This window comes from Oncorhynchus keta, chromosome 11 (genome assembly GCF_023373465.1).
Source record: "Oncorhynchus keta strain PuntledgeMale-10-30-2019 chromosome 11, Oket_V2, whole genome shotgun sequence".
Taxonomy (NCBI): domain Eukaryota; kingdom Metazoa; phylum Chordata; class Actinopteri; order Salmoniformes; family Salmonidae; genus Oncorhynchus; species Oncorhynchus keta.
Genome location: NC_068431.1, coordinates 11440838 through 11461949, shown reverse-complemented (window position 1 = coordinate 11461949; position 21112 = coordinate 11440838). Strand labels below are relative to the sequence as shown.

The 21112-nt window shown below is 43.3% G+C and overlaps 1 protein-coding gene across 4 annotated transcripts in view; it reads right to left on the bottom strand.

Moving 5' to 3' along the window:
- Nucleotides 1–21112, bottom strand: part of LOC118389808 (clathrin interactor 1-like) — a 47797-nt gene that overhangs the window by 10394 nt on the left and 16291 nt on the right. For all 4 annotated transcript variants that reach the window (XM_052529450.1, XM_052529451.1, XM_052529453.1 and 1 more), the window contains exons 2-5: nucleotides 8888–8992; nucleotides 8676–8772; nucleotides 5290–5398; nucleotides 2681–2857 (exon numbers count right to left, since the gene is read on the bottom strand). In XM_052529450.1, the coding sequence (XP_052385410.1) occupies nucleotides 2681–2857; nucleotides 5290–5398; nucleotides 8676–8772; nucleotides 8888–8992 (488 nt within the window). The remainder of the gene's footprint in view (nucleotides 1–2680; nucleotides 2858–5289; nucleotides 5399–8675; nucleotides 8773–8887; nucleotides 8993–21112) is intronic.

The window sequence follows — 21112 nt, the reverse complement described above, 5'->3', positions numbered from 1 at the left end:
CAGCAGCAAATCAAAGATATCAGGAATCAAAGGGAGAAATCAATGGAGCATGAAAATAAAGCCTTTCAATCAGTTGCTTCTCCAACCGAATCCAAATGAAATGGCAAGGGACTCGCCCGACGATTAGATATCGGAAGAGCAGATCAGAAAGCAGCGAATCAAAAACAGATATGGGGAAGATATGTTCTGTTACATAGTGAGGGTGTTGAGGTTTTTCCTCGTACAAACATGATCAGAAATCTCACTGATGAAGATGTGAGAAGACATGATTTGCCCTGGATTGAAAATCGCTCTAATCAAAAGATCAGTGATGAGGAGGAAGAGGCCTGTGGGGAATAGAGGAAGGCATAGATAGAGGAGCGATATTCTGGAAGCCTTCTGAGACTGCAGACAGAGACCTGCAACTAGACTCACAGAGACAGGGACTAGAGGTACATTACAGAGACAGGGACTAGAGGTAAATGACAGGGACTAGAGGTACATTACAGGGACTAGAGTTACAGTGACTAGAGGTACATGACAGACTAGATGTAAATGACAGGGACTAGAGGTACATTACAGGGACTAGAGGTACATTACAGGGACTAGAGGTACATTACAGAGACAGGGACTAGAGGTACATTACAGGGACTAGAGGTACATTACAGTGACTAGAGTTACTTTACAGGGACTAGAGGTACATTACAGGGACTAGAGATACATTACAGGGACTAGAGGTACATTACAGTGACTAGAGGTACATTACAGTGACTTGAGATAAATTACTGTAACAGGGACTAGAGGTAAATGACAGGGACTAGAGGTACATGACAGGGACTAGAGGTAATTGACAGGGACTAGATGTAAATGACACGGATTACAGGTAAATGACAGGGACTAGAGGTAAATGACAGGGACTAGATGCAAATGACAGGGACTAGATGCAAATGACAGGGACTAGATGCAAATGACAGGGACTAGATGCAAATGACAGGGACTAGATGCAAATGACAGGGACCTGAGGTAAATGACAGGGACTAGATGCAAATGACAGGGACCTGAGGTAAATGACAGGGACTAGATGCAAATGACAGGGACCTGAGGTAAATGACAGGGACTAGATGCAAATGACAGGGACTAGAGGTAAATGACAGGGACTAGATGCAAATGACAGGGACTAGATGCAAATGACAGGGACTAGATGCAAATGACAGGGACTAGATGTAAATGACAGGGACTAGAGGTAAATGACAGGGACTAGATGCAAATGACAGGGACTAGATGTAAATGACAGGGACTAGAGGTGAATGACAGGGACCTGAGGTAAATGACAGGGACTAGATGCAAATGACAGGGACTAGATGTAAATGACAGGGACTAGAGGCAAATGACAGGGACTAGAGGTACATTACAGTGACAGGGACTAAATGCAAATGACAGGGACTAGATGTAAATGACAGGGACTAGAGGTAAATGACAGGGACTAGAGGTAAATGACAGGGACTAGAGGTAAATGACAGGGACTAGATGTAAATGACACGGACTAGAGGTAAATGACAGGGACTAGATGCAAATGACAGGGACTAGATGTAAATGACAGGGACTAGAGGTAAATGACAGGGACTAGATGCAAATGACAGGGACTAGATGTAAATGACAGGGACTAGAGGTAAATGACAGGGACTAGAGGTAAATGACAGGGACTAGATGCAAATGACAGGGACTAGAGGTAAATGACAGGGACTAGAGGTAAATGACAGGGACTAGAGGTAAATGACAGGGACTAGATGTAAATGACAGGGACTAGAGGTAAATGACAGGGACTAGAGGTAAATGACAGGGACTAGAGGTAAATGACAGGGACTAGAGGTACATTACAGTGACAGGGAATAAATGTAAATGACAGGGACTAGAGGTAAATGACAGGGACTAGATGCAAATGACAGGGACTAGATGTAAATGACAGGGACTAGAGGTAAATGACAGGGACTAGAGGTAAATGACAGGGACTAGATGCAAATGACAGGGACTAGAGGTAAATGACAGGGACTAGAGGTAAATGACAGGGACTAGAGGTAAATGACAGGGACTAGATGTAAATGACAGGGACTAGAGGTAAATGACAGGGACTAGAGGTAAATGACAGGGACTAGAGGTAAATGACAGGGACTAGAGGTACATTACAGTGACAGGGACTAGAGGTACATTACAGTGACAGGGACTAAATGTAAATGACAGGGACTAGAGGTAAATGACAGGGACTAGATGCAAATGACAGGGACTAGATGCAAATCACAGGGACTAGATGTAAATGACAGGGACTAGAGGTAAATGACAGGGACTAGATGTACATGACAGGGACTAGAGGTAAATGACAGGGACTAGATGCAAATGACAGGGACTAGATGCAAATGACAGGGACTAGATGTAAATGACAGGGACTAGAGGTAAATGACAGGGACCTGAGGTAAATGACAGGGACTAGATGCAAATGACAGGGACTAGAGGTAAATGACAGGGACTAGAGGTAAATGACAGGGACTAGAGGTACATTACAGTGACAGGGACTAGAGGTACATTACAGTGACAGGGACTAAATGTAAATGACAGATTTGTGAGCGCATGGAAATGAGAGACCATAACACATTCTCAACAGAGCATCACAGATAATCTGCTCTCCCTCCCGTGTGGTGACACTTACAGCTGGTCTTGTTGAATCCTCCTCCTCCAGTGCTGTCTGAGGACACGCCGATATACTTGTCCTTGTTTTTCTTGGCCTTCTTCCTCTCCTCCCGGAGCCGGTCGTCATCCTGAACAAACTCCACCATCTCCTTCACCTTCTGACGCACGTTGACGCCCTGGTCCTTCCCATTGTCGTCTGGCGATGAGGGGAGGAACACAACACGATTGGACACTTTAATACACTGGCATTCACCAAATTAAAAAAGTGTAGAAATCATTTCACTTTTGGCTTCCCACATTACACCATGGTGGGGGTCATTTGAATTGAAAACTGACAATAGAATCAGCACCATCTATAAACCTGACCTCTCATTGGCCATAGTGACAGGGTTAAGCAGTTAAAGGGGAAGTCAACACTGAAGCAAATAAAGTGACGTTTGTCAAAGCTGGTAGAGCTTTGGATGAGGGTCTGGTAGAACTTTGGATGAGGGTCTGGTAGAACTTTGGATGAGGGTCTGGTAGAGCTTTGGATGAGGGTCTGGTAGAGCTTTGGATGAGGGTCTGGTAGAGCTTTGGATGAGGGTCTGGTAGAGCTTTGGATGAGGGTCTGGTAGAGCTTGGGATGAGGGTCTGGTAGAGCTTGGGATGAGGGTCTGGTAGAACTTTGGATGAGGGTCTGGTAGAACCTTGGATGAGGGTCTGGTAGAGCTTTGGATGAGGGTCTGGTAGAGCTTTGGATGAGGGTCTGGTAGAGCTTTGGATGAGGGTCTGGTAGAGCTTTGGATGAGGGTCTGGTAGAGCTTGGGATGAGGGTCTGGTAGAGCTTGGGATGAGGGTCTGGTAGAACTTTGGATGAGGGTCTGGTAGAACCTTGGATGAGGGTCTGGTAGAGCTTTGGATGAGGGTCTGGTAGAGCTTTGGATGAGGGTCTGGTAGAGCTTTGGATGAGGGTCTGGTAGAGCTTGGGATGAGGGTCTGGTAGAGCTTGGGACCAGGCCTTTATGGACCTTCTTCAGGAGGAGGAACACAGGCACCATTGTTTCACTGCCACAACAGGCCTGTCCTGGAGACAGTATTTGTCTCAGTGGGGACTTTATGTAACAGAGCCTAGTGAGTGCTCATGTCATGCACCAAATGCTAATTCTTGAGAGCGAAGCATGAAAAAAGATGAACACAGCTCTACAGTAAATATGTTATCTTACTCAAATATTTAAGGATTACTCCTTTTTTTTTTCAATTTTCGCCTTTTTTGGTTCTAGTAAAGATTCTAGCAGCCGTGTTTAGCACTAACTGAAGTTTATTTAGTGTTTTATCCGGGTAGCCGAAAAGTAGAGCATTGCAGTAGTCTAATCTAGAAGTGACAAAAACTTCTGATGGGCCTGGACATGTACTGGCTTAAGCAGGGGGACACGTCTGGCACTGCAGGATTTGAGTCCCTGGCGGCGTAGTGTGTTACTGATGGTAGGCTTTGTTACTTTGGTCCCAGCTCTCTGCAGGTCATTCACTAGGTCCCCCCGTGTGGTTCTGGGATTTTTGCTCACCGTTCTTGTGATCATTTTGACCCCACAGGGTGAGATCTTGCGTGGAGCCCCAGATTGAGGGAGATTATCAGTGGTCTTGTATGTCTTCCATTTCCTAATAATTGCTCCCACAGTTGATTTCTTCAAACCAAGCTGCTTACCTATTGCAGATTCAGTCTTCACAGCCTGCTGCAGGTCTACAATTTTGTTTCTGGTGTCCTTTGACAGCTCTTTGGTCTTGGCCATAGTGGAGTTTGGAGTGTGACTGTTTGAGGTTGTGGACAGGTGTCTTTTATACTGATAACAAGTTCAAACAGGTGCCATTAATACAGGCAACGAGTGGAGGACAGAGGAGCCTCTTAAAGAAGAAGTTACAGGTCTGTGAGAGCCAGAAATCGTGCTTCTTTGTAGGTGACCAAATACTTATTTTCCACCATAATTTGCAAATAAATTCATAAAAAATCCTACAATGTGATTTTCGGGATTTTTCTCTCTCATTTTGTCTGTCATAGTTGAAGTGTACCTATGATAAATGACAGGCCTCTCTCATCTGTTTTAAGTGGGAGAACTTGCACAACTGGTGGCTGACTAAATACTTTTTTGCCCCACCGTACATTTTCAGAGTTTCTCACATTTCTGTGATGCCATTAGGCTCCAAAGCATGTGTTGTTGTACCACTGAAAACAGATGCAGGCTCAGCCTCGCCACACAAAACATGTACAAAAACCATCCAAGGTTTTCAACTCTGTCATAGCAAATCACAAATGCATACAGTTGGTATCCAAGGAGCCACTCAAGTTGATCATTTACATACTTTTCATTTGTGCACATTACATATGTACATATATACCAGGTTGAAAACCAGAACATGACTTACATCTGACTGACTCTTCAGTACTCCAGCTGTGGCCATGGAAACTTCCTCACTAATGAATACTCCTGGGTGTTCCATCTGAAACCAAGAGCCTCATCTCTGAGGACATCCTGATTGGTGTAGAAGAGAGGCGTGGGGATGGTTATGGAATGAATCAATAGCCAGGCTTAGGGTTCACACTGCTCTGGGTCTTTCAGTGCTGCTGTGTAGCACCAGTCCCAAATGATTGCTTACCAACAAAATGGTAGTTTTCTAAGGAGCGAAGGTCGTAGATGTGTTCCCTCGCGCTGGTGACAACTCGCTCCGATCCGTTCCTGATGAGATATGCCAATAGTAGTAAGGCCTGGAGGAGAGGAGCATCTGTTAGAGGCAACATGGCACTAGGCTTCCTACCCACAGGCAACATGACACTAGGCTTCCTCACCACAGGCAACATGACAATTGGCTTCCTACCCACAGGCAACATGAAACTAGGCTTCCTCACCACAGGCAACATGGCACTAGGCTTCCTACCCACAGGCAACATGGCACTAGGCTTCCTACCCACAGGCAACATGGCACTAGGCTTCCTACCCACAGGCAACATGGCACTAGGCTTCCTACCCACAGGCAACATGGCACTAGGCTTCCTACCCACAGGCAACATGGCACTAGGCTTCCTACCCACAGGCAACATGACACTAGGCTTCCTCACCACAGACAACATGACACTAGGCTTCCTACCCACAGGCAACATGGCACTAGGCTTCCTCACCACAGGCTACATGACACTTGGCTTCCTACCCACAGGCAACATGGCACTAGGCTTCCTCACCACAGGCTACATGACACTTGGCTTCCTACCCACAGGCTACATGACACTTGGCTTCCTACCCACAGGCAACATGGCACTAGGCTTCCTCACCACAGGCAACATGACACTAGGCTTCCTACCCACAGGCAACATGGCACTAGGCTTCCTCACCACAGGCTACATGACACTTGGCTTCCTACCCACAGGCAACATGGCACTAGGCTTCCTACCCACAGGCAACATGACACTAGGCTTCCTACCCACAGGCAACATGGCACTAGGCTTCCTCACCACAGGCAACATGACACTAGGCTTCCTACCCACAGGCAACATGACACTAGGCTTCCTACCCACAGGCAACATGGCACTAGGCTTCCTCACCACAGGCAACATGGCACTAGGCTTCCTACCCACAGGCAACATGGCACTAGGCTTCCTCACCACAGGCAACATGGCACTAGGCTTCCTCACCACAGGCAACATGGCACTAGGCTTCCTACCCACAGGCAACATGACACTGGGCTTCCTACCCACAGGCAACATGACACTAGGCTTCCTACCCACAGGCAACATGGCACTAGGCTTCCTCACCACAGGCAACATGACACTAGGCTTCCTACCCACGGGCAACATGACACTAGGCTTCCTACCCACAGGCAACATGGCACTAGGCTTCCTCACCACAGGCAACATGACACTAGGCTTCCTCACCACAGGCAACATGACACTAGGCTTCCTACCCACAGGCAACATGACACTAGGCTTCCTACCCACGGGCAACATGACACTAGGCTTCCTACCCACGGGCAACATGGCACTAGGCTTCCTCACCACAGGCAACATGACACTAGGCTTCCTCACCACAGGCAACATGACACTAGGCTTCCTACCCACAGGCAACATGACACTAGGCTTCCTACCCACAGGCAACATGACACGAGGCTTCCTCACCACAGGCAACATGACACTAGGCTTCCTACCCACAGGCAACATGGCACTAGGCTTCCTCACCACAGGCAACATGACACTTGGCTTCCTACCCACAGGCAACATGGCACTAGGCTTCCTACCCACAGGCAACATGGCACTAGGCTTCCTCACCACAGGCAACATGACACTAGGCTTCCTACCCACAGGCAACATGGCACTAGGCTTCCTCACCACAGGCAACATGACACTAGGCTTCCTACCCACAGGCAACATGGCACTAGGCTTCCTCACCACAGGCAACATGACACTAGGCTTCCTCACCACAGGCAACATGGCACTAGGCTTCCTACCCACAGGCAACATGACACTGGGCTTCCTACCCACAGGCAACATGACACTGGGCTTCCTCACCACAGGCAACATGGCACTAGGCTTCCTACCCACAGGCAACATGGCACTAGGCTTCCTACCCACAGGCAACATGGCACTAGGCTTCCTCACCACAGGCAACATGACACTTGGCTTCCTACCCACAGCCAACATGACACTAGGCTTCCTACCCACAGGCAACATGACACTAGGCTTCCTACCCACAGGCAACATGGCACTAGGCTTCCTCACCACAGGCAACATGACACTAGGCTTCCTCACCACAGGCAACATGACACTAGGCTTCCTACCCACAAGCAACATGGCACCAGGCTTCCTCACCACAGGCAACATGGCACTAGGCTTCCTACCTACAGGCAACATGACACTAGGCTTCCTCACCACAGGCAACATGACACTAGGCTTCCTACCCACAGGCAACATGGCACTAGGCTTCCTCACCACAGGCAACATGACACTTGGCTTCCTACCCACAGGCAACATGGCACTAGGCTTCCTCACCACAGGCAACATGACACTAGGCTTCCTACCCACAGGCAACATGGCACTAGGCTTCCTCACCACAGGCAACATGACACTAGGCTTCCTACCCACCGGCAACATGACACTAGGCTTCCTACCCACAGGCAACATGGCACCAGGCTTCCTCACCACAGGCAACATGACACTATGCTTCCTCACCACAGGCAACATGACACTAGGCTTCCTACCCACAGGCAACATGACACTATGCTTCCTCACCACAGGCAACATGACACTAGGCTTCCTCATCACAGGCAACATGACACTAGGCTTCCTCACCACAGGCAACATGACACTAGGCTTCCTCACCACAGGCAACATGACACTAGGCTTCCTCACCACAGGCAACATTACACTAGGCTTCCTACCCACAGGCAACATGGCACTAGGCTTCCTCACCACAGGCAACATGACACTAGGCTTCCTACCCACAGGCAACATGACACTAGGCTTCCTCACCACAGGCAACATGACACTAGGCTTCCTCACCACAGGCAACATGACACTAGGCTTCCTACCCACAGGCAACATGACACTAGGCTTCCTCACCACAGGCAACATGACACTAGGCTTCCTACCCACAGGCAACATGACACTAGGCTTCCTCACCACAGGCAACATGACACTAGGCTTCCTCACCACAGGCAACATGACACTAGGCTTCCTCACCACAGGCAACATGACACTAGGCTTCCTCACCACAGGCAACATGACACTAGGCTTCCTCACCACAGGCAACATGACACTAGGCTTCCTACCCACAGGCAACATGGCACTAGGCTTCCTCACCACAGGCAACATGACACTTGGCTTCCTACCCACAGGCAACATGGCACTAGGCTTCCTCACCACAGGCAACATGACACTAGGCTTCCTCACCACAGGCAACATGACACTAGGCTTCCTACCCACAGGCAACATGACACTAGGCTTCCTCACCACAGGCAATGAATGAAACATAAGCAGTGGAACAGAGACTCGGCACCTTGTAAACTCTTCTCCAGTTCTTCTTATTGTCCCTCAGCATTCTGGTCCACAGCATGTTCATGACCTCAGGGAACTGCTCGTACATGAACGTGGATCTGAGAGGAACATCAGAAATATGGATGGGATTAGAGAGTACTGGTAAAGCCACAACTACTAGGCTAGTTATGCAAATGTGATAGGACTGAACGTTGTGCTGTGGTTGTCCCTTACTTGGCGATCTCTCCCATGAGCTGTCCAGAGGGACCCCAGGGGTCATCATTGGTGACCTCTCGCACCTTGGACTCGATATCAGAGTAGTTCATCACCACGTTAGTGCTGCAAGAAACACACGACACAGACTTACATCAAGAATCATATTAATAAAACACACTGAATGACACTGGTGGGTAACCAATGTGAACTATGACCTCTATCACAGATGGATATTCTGCATGGCTTCCTGGTATTATACCGTGTGTTTTGAGTATTAGAGTGGTGGTGTTAGGATAGGTAGTGGTCTTAATAGACCTCTGATTTAGCCTAGATGTCCAGCGAGGGCCTAGGCGAACTCCTCTGACCAGATTGAGCCTGTTCTGGGAGCAGGTTGTGAGGGCTCCTGTTGCCCCTAAAGCTCAGTGTGGAGTCTACAGCCTAGAGTCTACACAACAATCAGCCATTTCCTGTCAGGCCCCATTTCACTCCTATCACCTATCAGCAGACCTGCCAGTCACAGAGCAGACCTGCCAGTCACAGAGCAGAGTGCCAGGAAACAGCTGCGCTCTACTCAACTTTCTCCTCTCAGGAGTGGCATAGCGGGCGGAAACTACAGGATATAATGACAGTCATTAAATTGACTGATGAGTAAAAAGGGTTCTCAAGATCTATCCTGATTCGAGAAGCAGCATAAAATAGATTATGACAACACTAGAGAGACACCCAAAAACATTCAGGGATGAAAGATTAACCAGCTGACAACAGAACTCGAATTCGAAAGATGGAGAAGAATGCATTAGAGAAAACAGAGAAGAAGAAAGGCAAACAGAGGTGGGGTTAATGCAGCTGATCAGTGATAAACATGAGGCAATGTTTTCAGGGACTCAGAGAGCACACCTATGGACCATTCGTTCTAACCTCCCCTGTCACAGTTCAGCTGAGCCAGATAGGGGGGGGCACCTGACAGATGTAACTAATGGAAGGTTAGAGTAATGGGAGACAGAACTGCTATGCTCTGGAATTAATTAGATCAACATGGTAACGTCGGCCAACATGTAGGCTGTAACAACATGGCAGATCAACTGTACAACAGTGAAAGGAATGAAAAGACACAACAAAAACTCATGGTATGCAGGAGCTAATAGCTCTGGTTTCCAGTCACATCTATTGAGATTCCCCACATGTAAAAACAGGATTAACAAGTCACATAATAAGTTGCATGGACTATAATAGTTAGTGGTTAACATGATTTCTAAATGACTAACTCTTCTCCGTACCCACACATACAATTATCTGTGAGGTCCCTCAGTCCAGTAGTGAATTTCAAGCACATATTCACTCTTCATATTTTCAAGCATGGTGGTGGCTGTATCATGTTATTGATTTGCTTGTCATCTGCAAGGACTTTAAACATTTTTATTTTTTTATTTCACCTTTATTTAACCAGGTAGGCTAGTTGAGAACACCTTTATTTAACCAGGTAGGCTAATTGAGAACACCTTTATTTAACCAGGTAGGCTAATTGAGAACACCTTTATTTAACCAGGTAGGCTAGTTGAGAACACCTTTATTTAACCAGGTAGGCTAGTTGAGAACACCTTTATTTAACCAGGTAGGCTAATTGAGAACAAGTTCTCATTTGCAACTGCGACCTGGCCAAGATGGTTCAGGTCTGCTTTCCAACAGACACTAGGAGACAAATGCACCTTTCAGCAGGACAATAACCTAAAACACAAGGCCAAATCTACACTGGAGTTGCTTACCAAGATGTCATTGAATGTTCCTGAGTGGCCTAGTTACAGTTTTGACTTAAATCTACTTGAAAATCTATGTCAACACTTGAAAACGACTGTCCAGCAATGAACAACCAACTTGACGAAGCTTGAAGAGTTTAAAAAAGAACATGCAAATATTATACAATCCAGTTGTGCAAAGCTCTTAGAGACTAACCCAGAAAAATGTACAGCTGCTATCCCTGCCAAAGGTGATTCCTGTATGTATTGACTCAGAGGGTTGAATAGATAGTGACTTCAGGAAGCATTTATACCCCTTGACTTATTCCACATTTTTGTTATGTTACAGACTGAATTCATTTTTTTTCTTTCTCCTTCAAACATAATGGTCATTATGGCCAAACAGTTGTATTTTTGTTTCATCAGATCAAAGGACATTTCTCCAAAAAGTACAATCTTTGTCCCCATGTGCAGTTGCAAACTGTAATCTGTCTTTTTTTAATGGTGGTTTTGGAGCAGTGGCTTCTTCCTTGCTGAGCGGCCTTTCAGGTTATGTTGATATAGAACTCGTTTTACTGTGGATATAGATACTTTTGTACCCGTTTCCTCCAGCATCTTCACATGGTATGTTCATCTCTAGGAGACAGAACGTGTCTCCTTCCTGAGCGGTATGATGGCTGTGTGGTCCCATGGTGTTTATACTTGCGTACTATTGCTTGTACAGATGAACGTGGTACCTTCAGACGTTTGGAAATTGCACCCAAGGACGAACCAGACTTGTGGAGGTCTACAATTTGTTTTCTGAGGTCTTGGCTAATTTCCCCATGATGCCAAGGAAAGAGGTACAGGTACACCTCCAATTGACTCAAATGATGTCAATAAGCCTATCAGAAGCTTCTAAAGCCATCACATCATTTTCTGGAATTCTCCAAGCTGTTTAAAGGCACAGTTAACTTAGTGTATGTAAACTTCTGACCCACTGGAATTGTGATACAGTGAATTATAAGTGAAATAATCTGTCTTTAAACATATGTTGGAAAAATGACTTGTGTCATGCACAAAGTAGATGCCCTAACCGGCTTGCCAAAACTATAGTTTGTTAATAAGAAACTTGTGGAGTGGTTGAAAAACGAGTTTTAATGACTCCAACCTAAGTGTAAACTTCTGACTTCAACTGTAAGTCTAAGAGCTTTCCACACTTGTGCACAAGCGTTTTGCCCATTATTCTTTTAAAAATTCTTCAAGCTCTGTCAAGTTGGTTTTTCAGGTCTTCCCATAGATTTCAAGTATATTTAAGTCAAAACTGTAACTCGGCCACTCAGGAACATATCCGATCTCCTTGGAAACCAACTCCAGTGTAGATTTGGCCTTGTGTTTTAGGTTATTGTCCTGCTGAAATGTGAATTCATCTCCCAGTGTCTGGTGGAAAGCAGACTGAACCAGGTTTTCCTCTAGGAACCAGCCCACCCTACCGTACCTCATATTGAAATATTGATACAAGCTGCGACAGAAAGAAACAATCTCAGTTAAAGCATCCGAGAGAGTGAAACAGCGCTCAGTATGTATAGACCATGTATCTGATGAGGTCTGGACAGTGAAACAGCGCCCCCTATCTGTCTCAGTATGTATAGACCATGTATCTGATGAGGTCTGGACAGTGAAACAGCGCCCCCTATCTGTCACAGTATGTATAGACCATGTATCTGATGAGGTCTGGACAGTGAAACAGCGCCCCCTATCTGTCTCAGTATGTATAGACCATGTATCTGATGAGGTCTGGACAGTGAAACAGCACCCCCTATCTGTCTCAGTATGTGTAGACCATGTATCTGATGAGGTCTGGACAGTGAAACAGCGCCCCCTATCTGTCTCAGTATGTATAGACCATGTATCTGATGAGGTCTGGACAGTGAAACAGCGCCCCCTATCTGTCTCAGTATGTATAGACCATGTATCTGATGCCGTCTGGACAGCGAAACATTTATTTGGCTAGTGCACATGGCAATAGATCTGATTGAGTTGTGACTGTCAAATGAAAAGAGTCTAGAATGTGTGAAAATAATCTGTTGAGTATTATTATTATTAGTATTAGTAGTAGTATTATTATTAGTGTTCCCGTGTGGCGCAGCGGTCTAAGACACTGCATCTCAGTGCAGGAGGCTTCACTACAGTCCCTGGTTCGGTATCCAGGCTGTATCCCATCCGGCCGTGATTGGGAGTCCCATAGGGCGGGTCACAATTGGCCCAGCATCGTCCGGGTTCGGCCGGGGTATGTCGTCATTGTAAATAAGAACTTGTTCTTAACTGACTTGCCTAGTTAAATAAAAAAGGTTACATTTTTTTAAAAAGTCAAATCATTTAAAATTTGCATCAAGAAGAAGAAGGGAGTGTGGCGAAGATATGGTGCGTCCATTTGGCAATGTCTGATTGTCTTAACTCACGAAGTACACCACTCATTGATTCTTCTCCTCACACAAGTCAACGAAAAATGTCAAACATTTAACAAAGTCAGTTTATTTTTTTTTAAACATCCATTGCGAATGATAGTTCCTCAGTATTTGAAAAATCATTCCAACACTCCCGGCCTCGATAATCACCAAGCCTCAGTGTGAAAGAGCCAAATATATCTGATGATTCCATATATACAGTGGAAACATCATAAAAAAAACATTTATGTCCCGAACTCACTGGAGCAGGAACCAGGAATAGGCTAGTTGATACAATTGTTACAAGTTCGCTAGCAACATCTTCAGGCCAGACCAAGGGATGATTTGATACAATGTTGCATTTCAATAGCAATAGCTCAAGTCAAGACAGATAGAAAGGGGAGGCAGGCGGAGTAGAGAAATGAATGTGATTCAAGATATTTTCTACAGTTTTTATTTGTGGGCTTTAGGCCTATGTATTTGACTTAGTTGACAGTTATGCCCACTGCTGCATCTGAGTTCTGTGCTCAAACTTCTTTAGCTGCCAATGAATCAGTGTATCAATGTGTTCATTGAATTTGAACTTTTAGATTTGCACCATTTTATTTCACATTATGATTAACCATGTGACAATGATTTTCAGAAACAAAAAAGAGCTATTCTTGAAATGAAATTGTTCCACAAAAATGTGCATGTCAAAATAATCAATCATGAAGATTGGTAGAAATGGTAGGATAAAAATTGTAAAAGCTTTACCCAACTTGAACCTCACAAGAAATATGGTCTTTAATAAGCTACTATTACAGCAATTAAAAAAAAATGTGAATGTGCTAGCACTTGCACACAGGGGGTCCCGTGAAAAAAAATATGCCCCGCTACGGAAATCAAAGGCCTGTCCAACTGATTCATTCTGGCGCCGGGTCTCTTAACGATTACAAGCATACCCATAACATGATGCAGCCACCACTATGCTAGAAAATATGAAGAGTGGTACTCAGTAATGTGTTGTATTGGATTTGTCCCAAACATAACACTTTGTATTCAAGACAAGAAGTGAATCGCTTTGCTATATATTTTGCAGTACTACTTTAGTGTCTTGTTGCAAACAGGATGGATGTTTTGGAATATTTTTTATTAGGTTAGTATTGTAGTGAAACTACAATGTTGTTGATCCATCCTCACTTCTCCTTTCACAGCCATTAAAAACTCCAACTGGAATTATTACATTTTTAGAAATGTACTACAAATGAAAAGCTGAAATATCTTGAGCCAATAAGTATTCAACCCCTTTGTTATGGCAAGCCTAAATAAGTTCAGGAGTAGAAATGTGCTTTGTGCAGTGACCCAAAAAATATACATTTAATCCGTTTTAAATTCTATAACACAACATTTTGAAAAAGTCAAGGGGTGTGAATACATTCTGAAGGCCCTGTATCTAATCAAGATATATCCAGTGCATTTGGAAAGTATTCAGACACCTTCACCTTCTGTTACATTACAGCCTTATCCTAAAATGGATGCATTTTTTAAATTTATCAATCTACACACAATACCCCATAACAAAGCGAAAAAACAGGTTTTCAGAAAAGTTAGCAAATGTATTACAAATACAAAACAGAAATAAATTATTTGAACAAAAGTATTCAGACACTTTGCTATGAGACTCAAAATTGAGCTCAGGTGCATCCTGTGCATCAACGTCAACAAAACTAAGGAGATGATTGTGGACTTCAGGAAACAGCAGAGGGAACACCCCCCTATCCACATCGATGGAACAGTAGTGGAGAGGGTAGCTAGTTTTAAGTTCCTCGGCATACACATCACAGACAAACTGAATTGGTCCACTCACACTGACAGCGTCGTGAAGAAGGCGCAGCAGCGCCTATTCAACCTCAGGAGGCTGAAGAAATTCGGCTTGTCACCAAAAGCACTCACAAACTTCTACAGATGCACAATCGAGAGCATCCTGGCGGGCTGTATCACCGCCTGGTACGGCAACTGCTCCGCCCTCAACCGTAAGGCTCTCCAGAGGGTAGTGAGGACTGCACAACGCATCACCGGGGGCAAACTACCTGCCCTCCAGGACACCTACACCACCCGTTGTTACAGGAAGGCCATAAAGATCATCAAGGACATCAACCACCCGAACCACTGCCTGTTCACCCCGCTATCATCCAGAAGGCGAGGTCAGTACAGGTGCATCAAAGCTGGGACCGAGAGACTGAAAAACAGCTTCTATCTCAAGGCCATCAGACTGTTAAACAGCCACCACTAACAGTGTGAGTGGCTGCTGCCAACACACTGTCATTGACACTGACCCAACTCCAGCCATTTTAATAATGGGAATTGATGGGAATTATGTAAATATATCACTAGCCACTTTAAACAATGCTACCTTATATAATGTTACTTACCCTACATTATTCATCTCATATGCATATGTATATACTGTACTCTACATCATCGACTGCATCCTTATGTAACACATGTATCACTAGCCACTTTAACTATGCCACTTTGTTTACTTTGTCTACACACTCATCTCATATGTATATACTGTACTCGATACCATCTACTGTATGCTGCTCTGTACCATCACTCATTCATATATCCTTATGTACATATTCCTTATCCCCTTACACTGTGTATAAGACAGTAGTTTTGGAATTGTTAGTTAGATTACTTGTTGGTTATCACTGCATTGTCGGAACTAGAAGCACAAGCATTTCGCTACACTCGCATTTAACATCTGCTAACCATGTGTATGTGACAAATAAAATTTGATTTGATTTTATTTGATTTCCGATGACCATCCTTGAGATGTTTCTACAACTTGATTAAAGTCCACCTGTGGTAAACTCAATTGATTGGACATGATTTGGAAAGGCACACACCTGTCTGTTGCTCTGGCATGCACTGTCAACTGTGGGACCTGATATAGACAGGTGCGTGCTCAATTTCGAGTCTCATAGCAAAGGGTCTGAATACTTACGTAAATAAGTTATTTCTGGGTTTTTATTTGTAATAAATGTGCAACCATTTCTAAAAACCTGTTTTAGCTTGGTCATTATGTATGTAGATTGATGAGGAAATGTTTTTATTAATACAGTTTAGAATAAGGCTGTAACGTAACAAAATATGGAAAAAGGGAAGGGGTCTGAATACTTTCCCAATGCAATATTTATTTTCAAGTATTACAATTTTTCTTCCACTTTGACAAGAGTATTTTGTGTAGATCGTTGGGGAAAAAATGAAATTTTAGTTTAGTAATAAAAAAATAAAATCATCAGGAATTCAGTAAAAAAACGTGTTAATTTAGGAAATCTGTTTACACACTCTCACACACACACACACACACACGTGTCAATATGATCAAGTTATGAAATTATTGGATTTGAAAATAACATCTTTGTGGTCAATTTGCAGTGTACAAATTATAATTACGTTCCGAACTCACCCCCCCGACCACCCGCTCCGACAAAAATCGACTCGAGGCTGAATCTAGTTACCTACCCTGCTCTAGAGACTATCCCTTCCCCTGCAGCTGCCAGCACTTTTACTAATCATCCCTAATGTCATTTTGACAGAAAACTCAGACACTTCCTCCACTCTCACTAAATCCCACAGACCCACCCGCATAGGGAGAGAGCAGGTTGACAGGAGAGCCAGGCAGGCAGCTCTGGAAGCTATTACCACAGTGGGCCATGGAAGATGTAGTGAGAGGAACAGAAAAAGGTGGTGAGGTCTGAAAGCTTGAACACCTGTTCTCACTGGGAAGGAAATGCAGCTTCTTCTACTACTTAAGTCTATAAAATGTATCAGATTAGTTCACTTTCAGTCCACTGCCAATTTCTTCCACATGTTGTTGATGACAAAAACAATGTGATCAAACTCTATGGCTCTATAGAGTGTTAACAAGAGGGAGGGAGACTGAATTCCTGACCCTAATATTGACCTAGCCAGGAAATCGAACACACAAATCTACATGGATAAGCAAATGTACAATCCCCTTATTGAGCCTATTCACACTCAGTCTATTTGCATATATTTGTTTGCACACCGTAGCCTAACGGCTGGAGTAGTTTGTTTTAAGCCAGAATGCAGTGTACCAGATCTAAAGAATCCCCCCCAAAAACACACAAAAAAACAGGACAGAGATAGTCTAGAGTAGTGGAGGTGACCCTGTGTGACCACTGGTCTGATTAGTCCACAGATGGCAGCTGGGTTTAGCCTGGGCATCACCACAGACAGGTGGTCAGATCCTTAGGAGGTCAAGGGTCAAGTGCTCAGTGACAGAGGGCCAGATGGAAGGACAATGGAACAGAGCTGGAGAAATAAGACAGGACCAGAGACTGATGAATGAGCCAATGATATCAAATCTGAGGAAAACAGCCAATTGATCACACATAGCCTACACAAAGATCAACAAATGGCAACAACTCAAACAGGTTTGTTTCAAACAGGATACTTCTTTAATACTATGAAGCATGTGTGTTTCATGGTGGATAGATTAACATAAAACAGAGAAAGAAACTATACATTCAGTGCTGATCTGAGATAACTATAGTTTTAACTACGCTTTGGGGAAAGTAAATATTTCTGGGGGAATAGTTACTTTGGAGGGGACTACAACTATTTGAATATAAAAATGCCAACTTTAAAAAATATATTTGAATACAGATCTCAGGAAGTGACTACTTTTCTGAAACTATTAGATTGGCTGCCTTCAACTAGGCCTAATGGAGGGCTGTATCTGGAACTGCATGTTGAAGACAGAAATAGAATGAATAGAACACACAATCTCCAATAGTATTCCAATCTGACGGTCACATTTGATCTACACAATACATTTCTATCTGAACATGTAAACGTCCATTCACCTGAATGCCTATTGGCCCAGGTATACATAATCAAATCAAACCAAATTGACCCATTTTACGTTGTACAGAAGTATAAGTTGTGATGGTCGACTACTGTATGATTCTTTCAACATTCCAATGAAAAAGTTGAAAGCTGCAATACATTTTTTAGAAGACCTGAAAATACTGCAGAGTAAATTCAAAGCTATTTGCAAACAGCAAGTTGGAAGCTTAGCAAAAACAACTTTGATTCCCTTTGTCCATCTGAGGGTAACTGCTCTTATTTCAAAACACACACACACAATCTTTAAATGGTGTAGTGTAATAAAACGAGTTACTTTTGGAGCAACGTTTTATTAGCATCTTGTCACATAATACTTTGTTAATTGTAGTGGAATTGCATAGCAATAAGATTCTTTTTTTTTTTAACTACTCTACACAAGAGGAATAGCACCCGTTCCTTATTCCACTTATGTGGAATAAAGAATGTGGAATAGCTCCATTATTATGCAATTATAAAGACATTTGCAAAGTTCTATGTAACAAAGGAGTAACACTACACATTAAAGGTTACATTTGTAAAGGGTTTATAAAGAGGCTATAATTACATTAAATGTTATTTAATCATTTGTAAAATGCCTTATACAGCATTAATAAGTTATATCCCATTGGTCTACATAGTGAAATAACTGGTCAGTGTTTGTCAAAATAGTGAGCCAAAATGTACCTCCAGTTTTTAACAATTTATAAATGCACTTAAATGCTTTTAAGATGAAGCCTTATGTATCATCATGCATCCATATTTTCAATAGTTGCAAAAGTGAGAGGATAACTATTTGTTCAATAGTGCGTGTGATGAAACACTGATGGCCTGGCCAAATGTACATACAGGTTATCAATCAATCATCATTACGCCTTCCCAGATGATATCAACACACACGTATCACTTCTCTGTGATAGTCCCCAAGTATGGTAACAGTAATACCAGTGGAGGTGGTATCCTTTCACAACGTGAAATGTTTTGGACTTCATACCCCATACTCATTGACTTCATACCCCATACTCATTGACTTCATACCCCATACTCATTGACTTCATACCCCATACTCATTGACTTCATACCCCATAATCATTGACTGAATACGTTTAACAAAAGTGTTGACTCTTCTCTTATGTATTGATGAGTACCCAATACTGCCTATATTATAAGTATGTCTACTCTGAGTGAACTCTCAAATCATCTATAAATTATTTACCCATATGTATAAATGGTAAAAGTATATCTTATTTTAGTGACAGACCTACATGTACATATTACCTCGACACCAGTGCCCCCCGCACATCGACTCTGTACCGGTACCCCCTGTATATAGCCCGTGTATATAGCCCCGCTATTGTTATTTACTGCTGCTCTTTAATTATTTGTTATTCTTATCTCTTACTTATTTTTTATTAGGCATTTTCTTAACTTCATTGTTGGTTAAGGGCCTGTAAGTAAGCATTTCACTGTAAGGTCTACACCGGTTGTATTCGGTGCATGTGACAAATAACTAAATAATTTTTTGATACCTATAAACATATATAAATTCAAAAACACCTTATTTTAAAAAGTGACAGACCTATAACCATTTATAATTGAGTTGAACATTGAACTGCTAAAAAAAAGAAATACTTTAAAAACAAAAGTGAAATACAAGATACTTTTTGTTGCCAGGCATCCAAGGTCGGTGGTGTGTATACGGTACAGCATGGGGTAGCTCCTACATGACTAATATACACATATACCCCAGCCTCACAAAACTGAAAAAGCAGCTGTTGTTTAACCTTGTACTTTTTCAGTTGTCTTATAAAGCACAGTCTCTGCTGGGCCTTCTTGATGATGTGGTTGGAGTTGATGTCACATTTCAGTGAGCCACTGATGTAAGTACCGAGGAATTTGAACGAATCTGTCAGGGTTATTGGTTGGTCAGTGATTATGAGGGGGGCCTTGAGGTTCTTTCTTCTCCTGTATTGCCATCTCTGTGGTTTTTGAGGAGTTGAGCATGAGGTCGTTGTCCTTACACAACATCACCGCCCGAGCCACTTCACGGTGGTACTGTTTCTCATTGGCTAGCTACGACAAAATGAAAGGGGTTAGATAGTTATCACAATTGTGGTTAATACACTAGCGAGTTTGTTAGCTAGCTAGTAAGTTAGTCTTAAAATTGGAACCACTTATGTTAGTTTGTTGACAAAGGATGCTGGTTAGTTTACCAGCAACCCATCTAGAGAGAGACTGTACCAGAATTCAAAGGTTATATAACTAGCTAGCATTCTAATCCCAAAAAGCTAAACAAATTGCAAGAAAACTCTGTCATGTTGATGTTAGCTAAGTAGCTAGCAGGCAGCTAATGTTTGCTAGCTAGCGAAACTAACTAGCTAGCCAGCAAACGTGATCTAGTTAGCTATATCATGCCAAATATTATCCTGTGTTAAATCGTATAGCAAAATGTATATATTCAAAAATACATTTGCGGTTTTACCTAATCTAACGTTTCTTAGCTAGTGAGGTAGGACAGATGTGCTAGCAAACGTTAGCTAGGTGAGCAGAGAACTAAAATCATACAGCAGAATTTCTGTATTCAAAAGTGAAACAAATTGCATAGAGAATCTCTCTCCTCTGTCAACATTTTTATCTTGTGAACGTTTCTTCCGCGCAATCTCTTTGTCTGGCCTTTGCACACTTCCCATAGCCAGGTCCATCATGATTCTTCTCAACTCAATGTCACATGTCATTGTCTACTCATTCATTCTGTTCCAGATCGTCTTTATTTCAAGCGGGTTTCACAGATCCGCAGATCTTACAGAGTCGGGAATTTTTTAGAAACCAGTGTAAGTCGCTCTTATCCAGAGCTAAAGAGCTAAATGACTTAAATGTAAATGTAAATGAACCACACCAATAATATAGCTTGAGATGAAGCCATCATTCCTGGAATAAAAAAATAAAGTGTACCAACGTATCATCATGGGTTTCAAATGTGGGGCAAGATGCATGCAACTCCAGAGGGTCTTTTACTCAGTTATAAAGAATTCTTATCACTTTACAAGGTCCCTGTAACACCTAAAGATTTTGCAATTGTTTTAGATGCCATTACCTCATCTGTTGCTATGTTATTCAGGAACATGTCAGGACCTGACCCTCAGAGCCTACCTTCTATTGACCCTGTTGACTCATCAGTAGGAAAG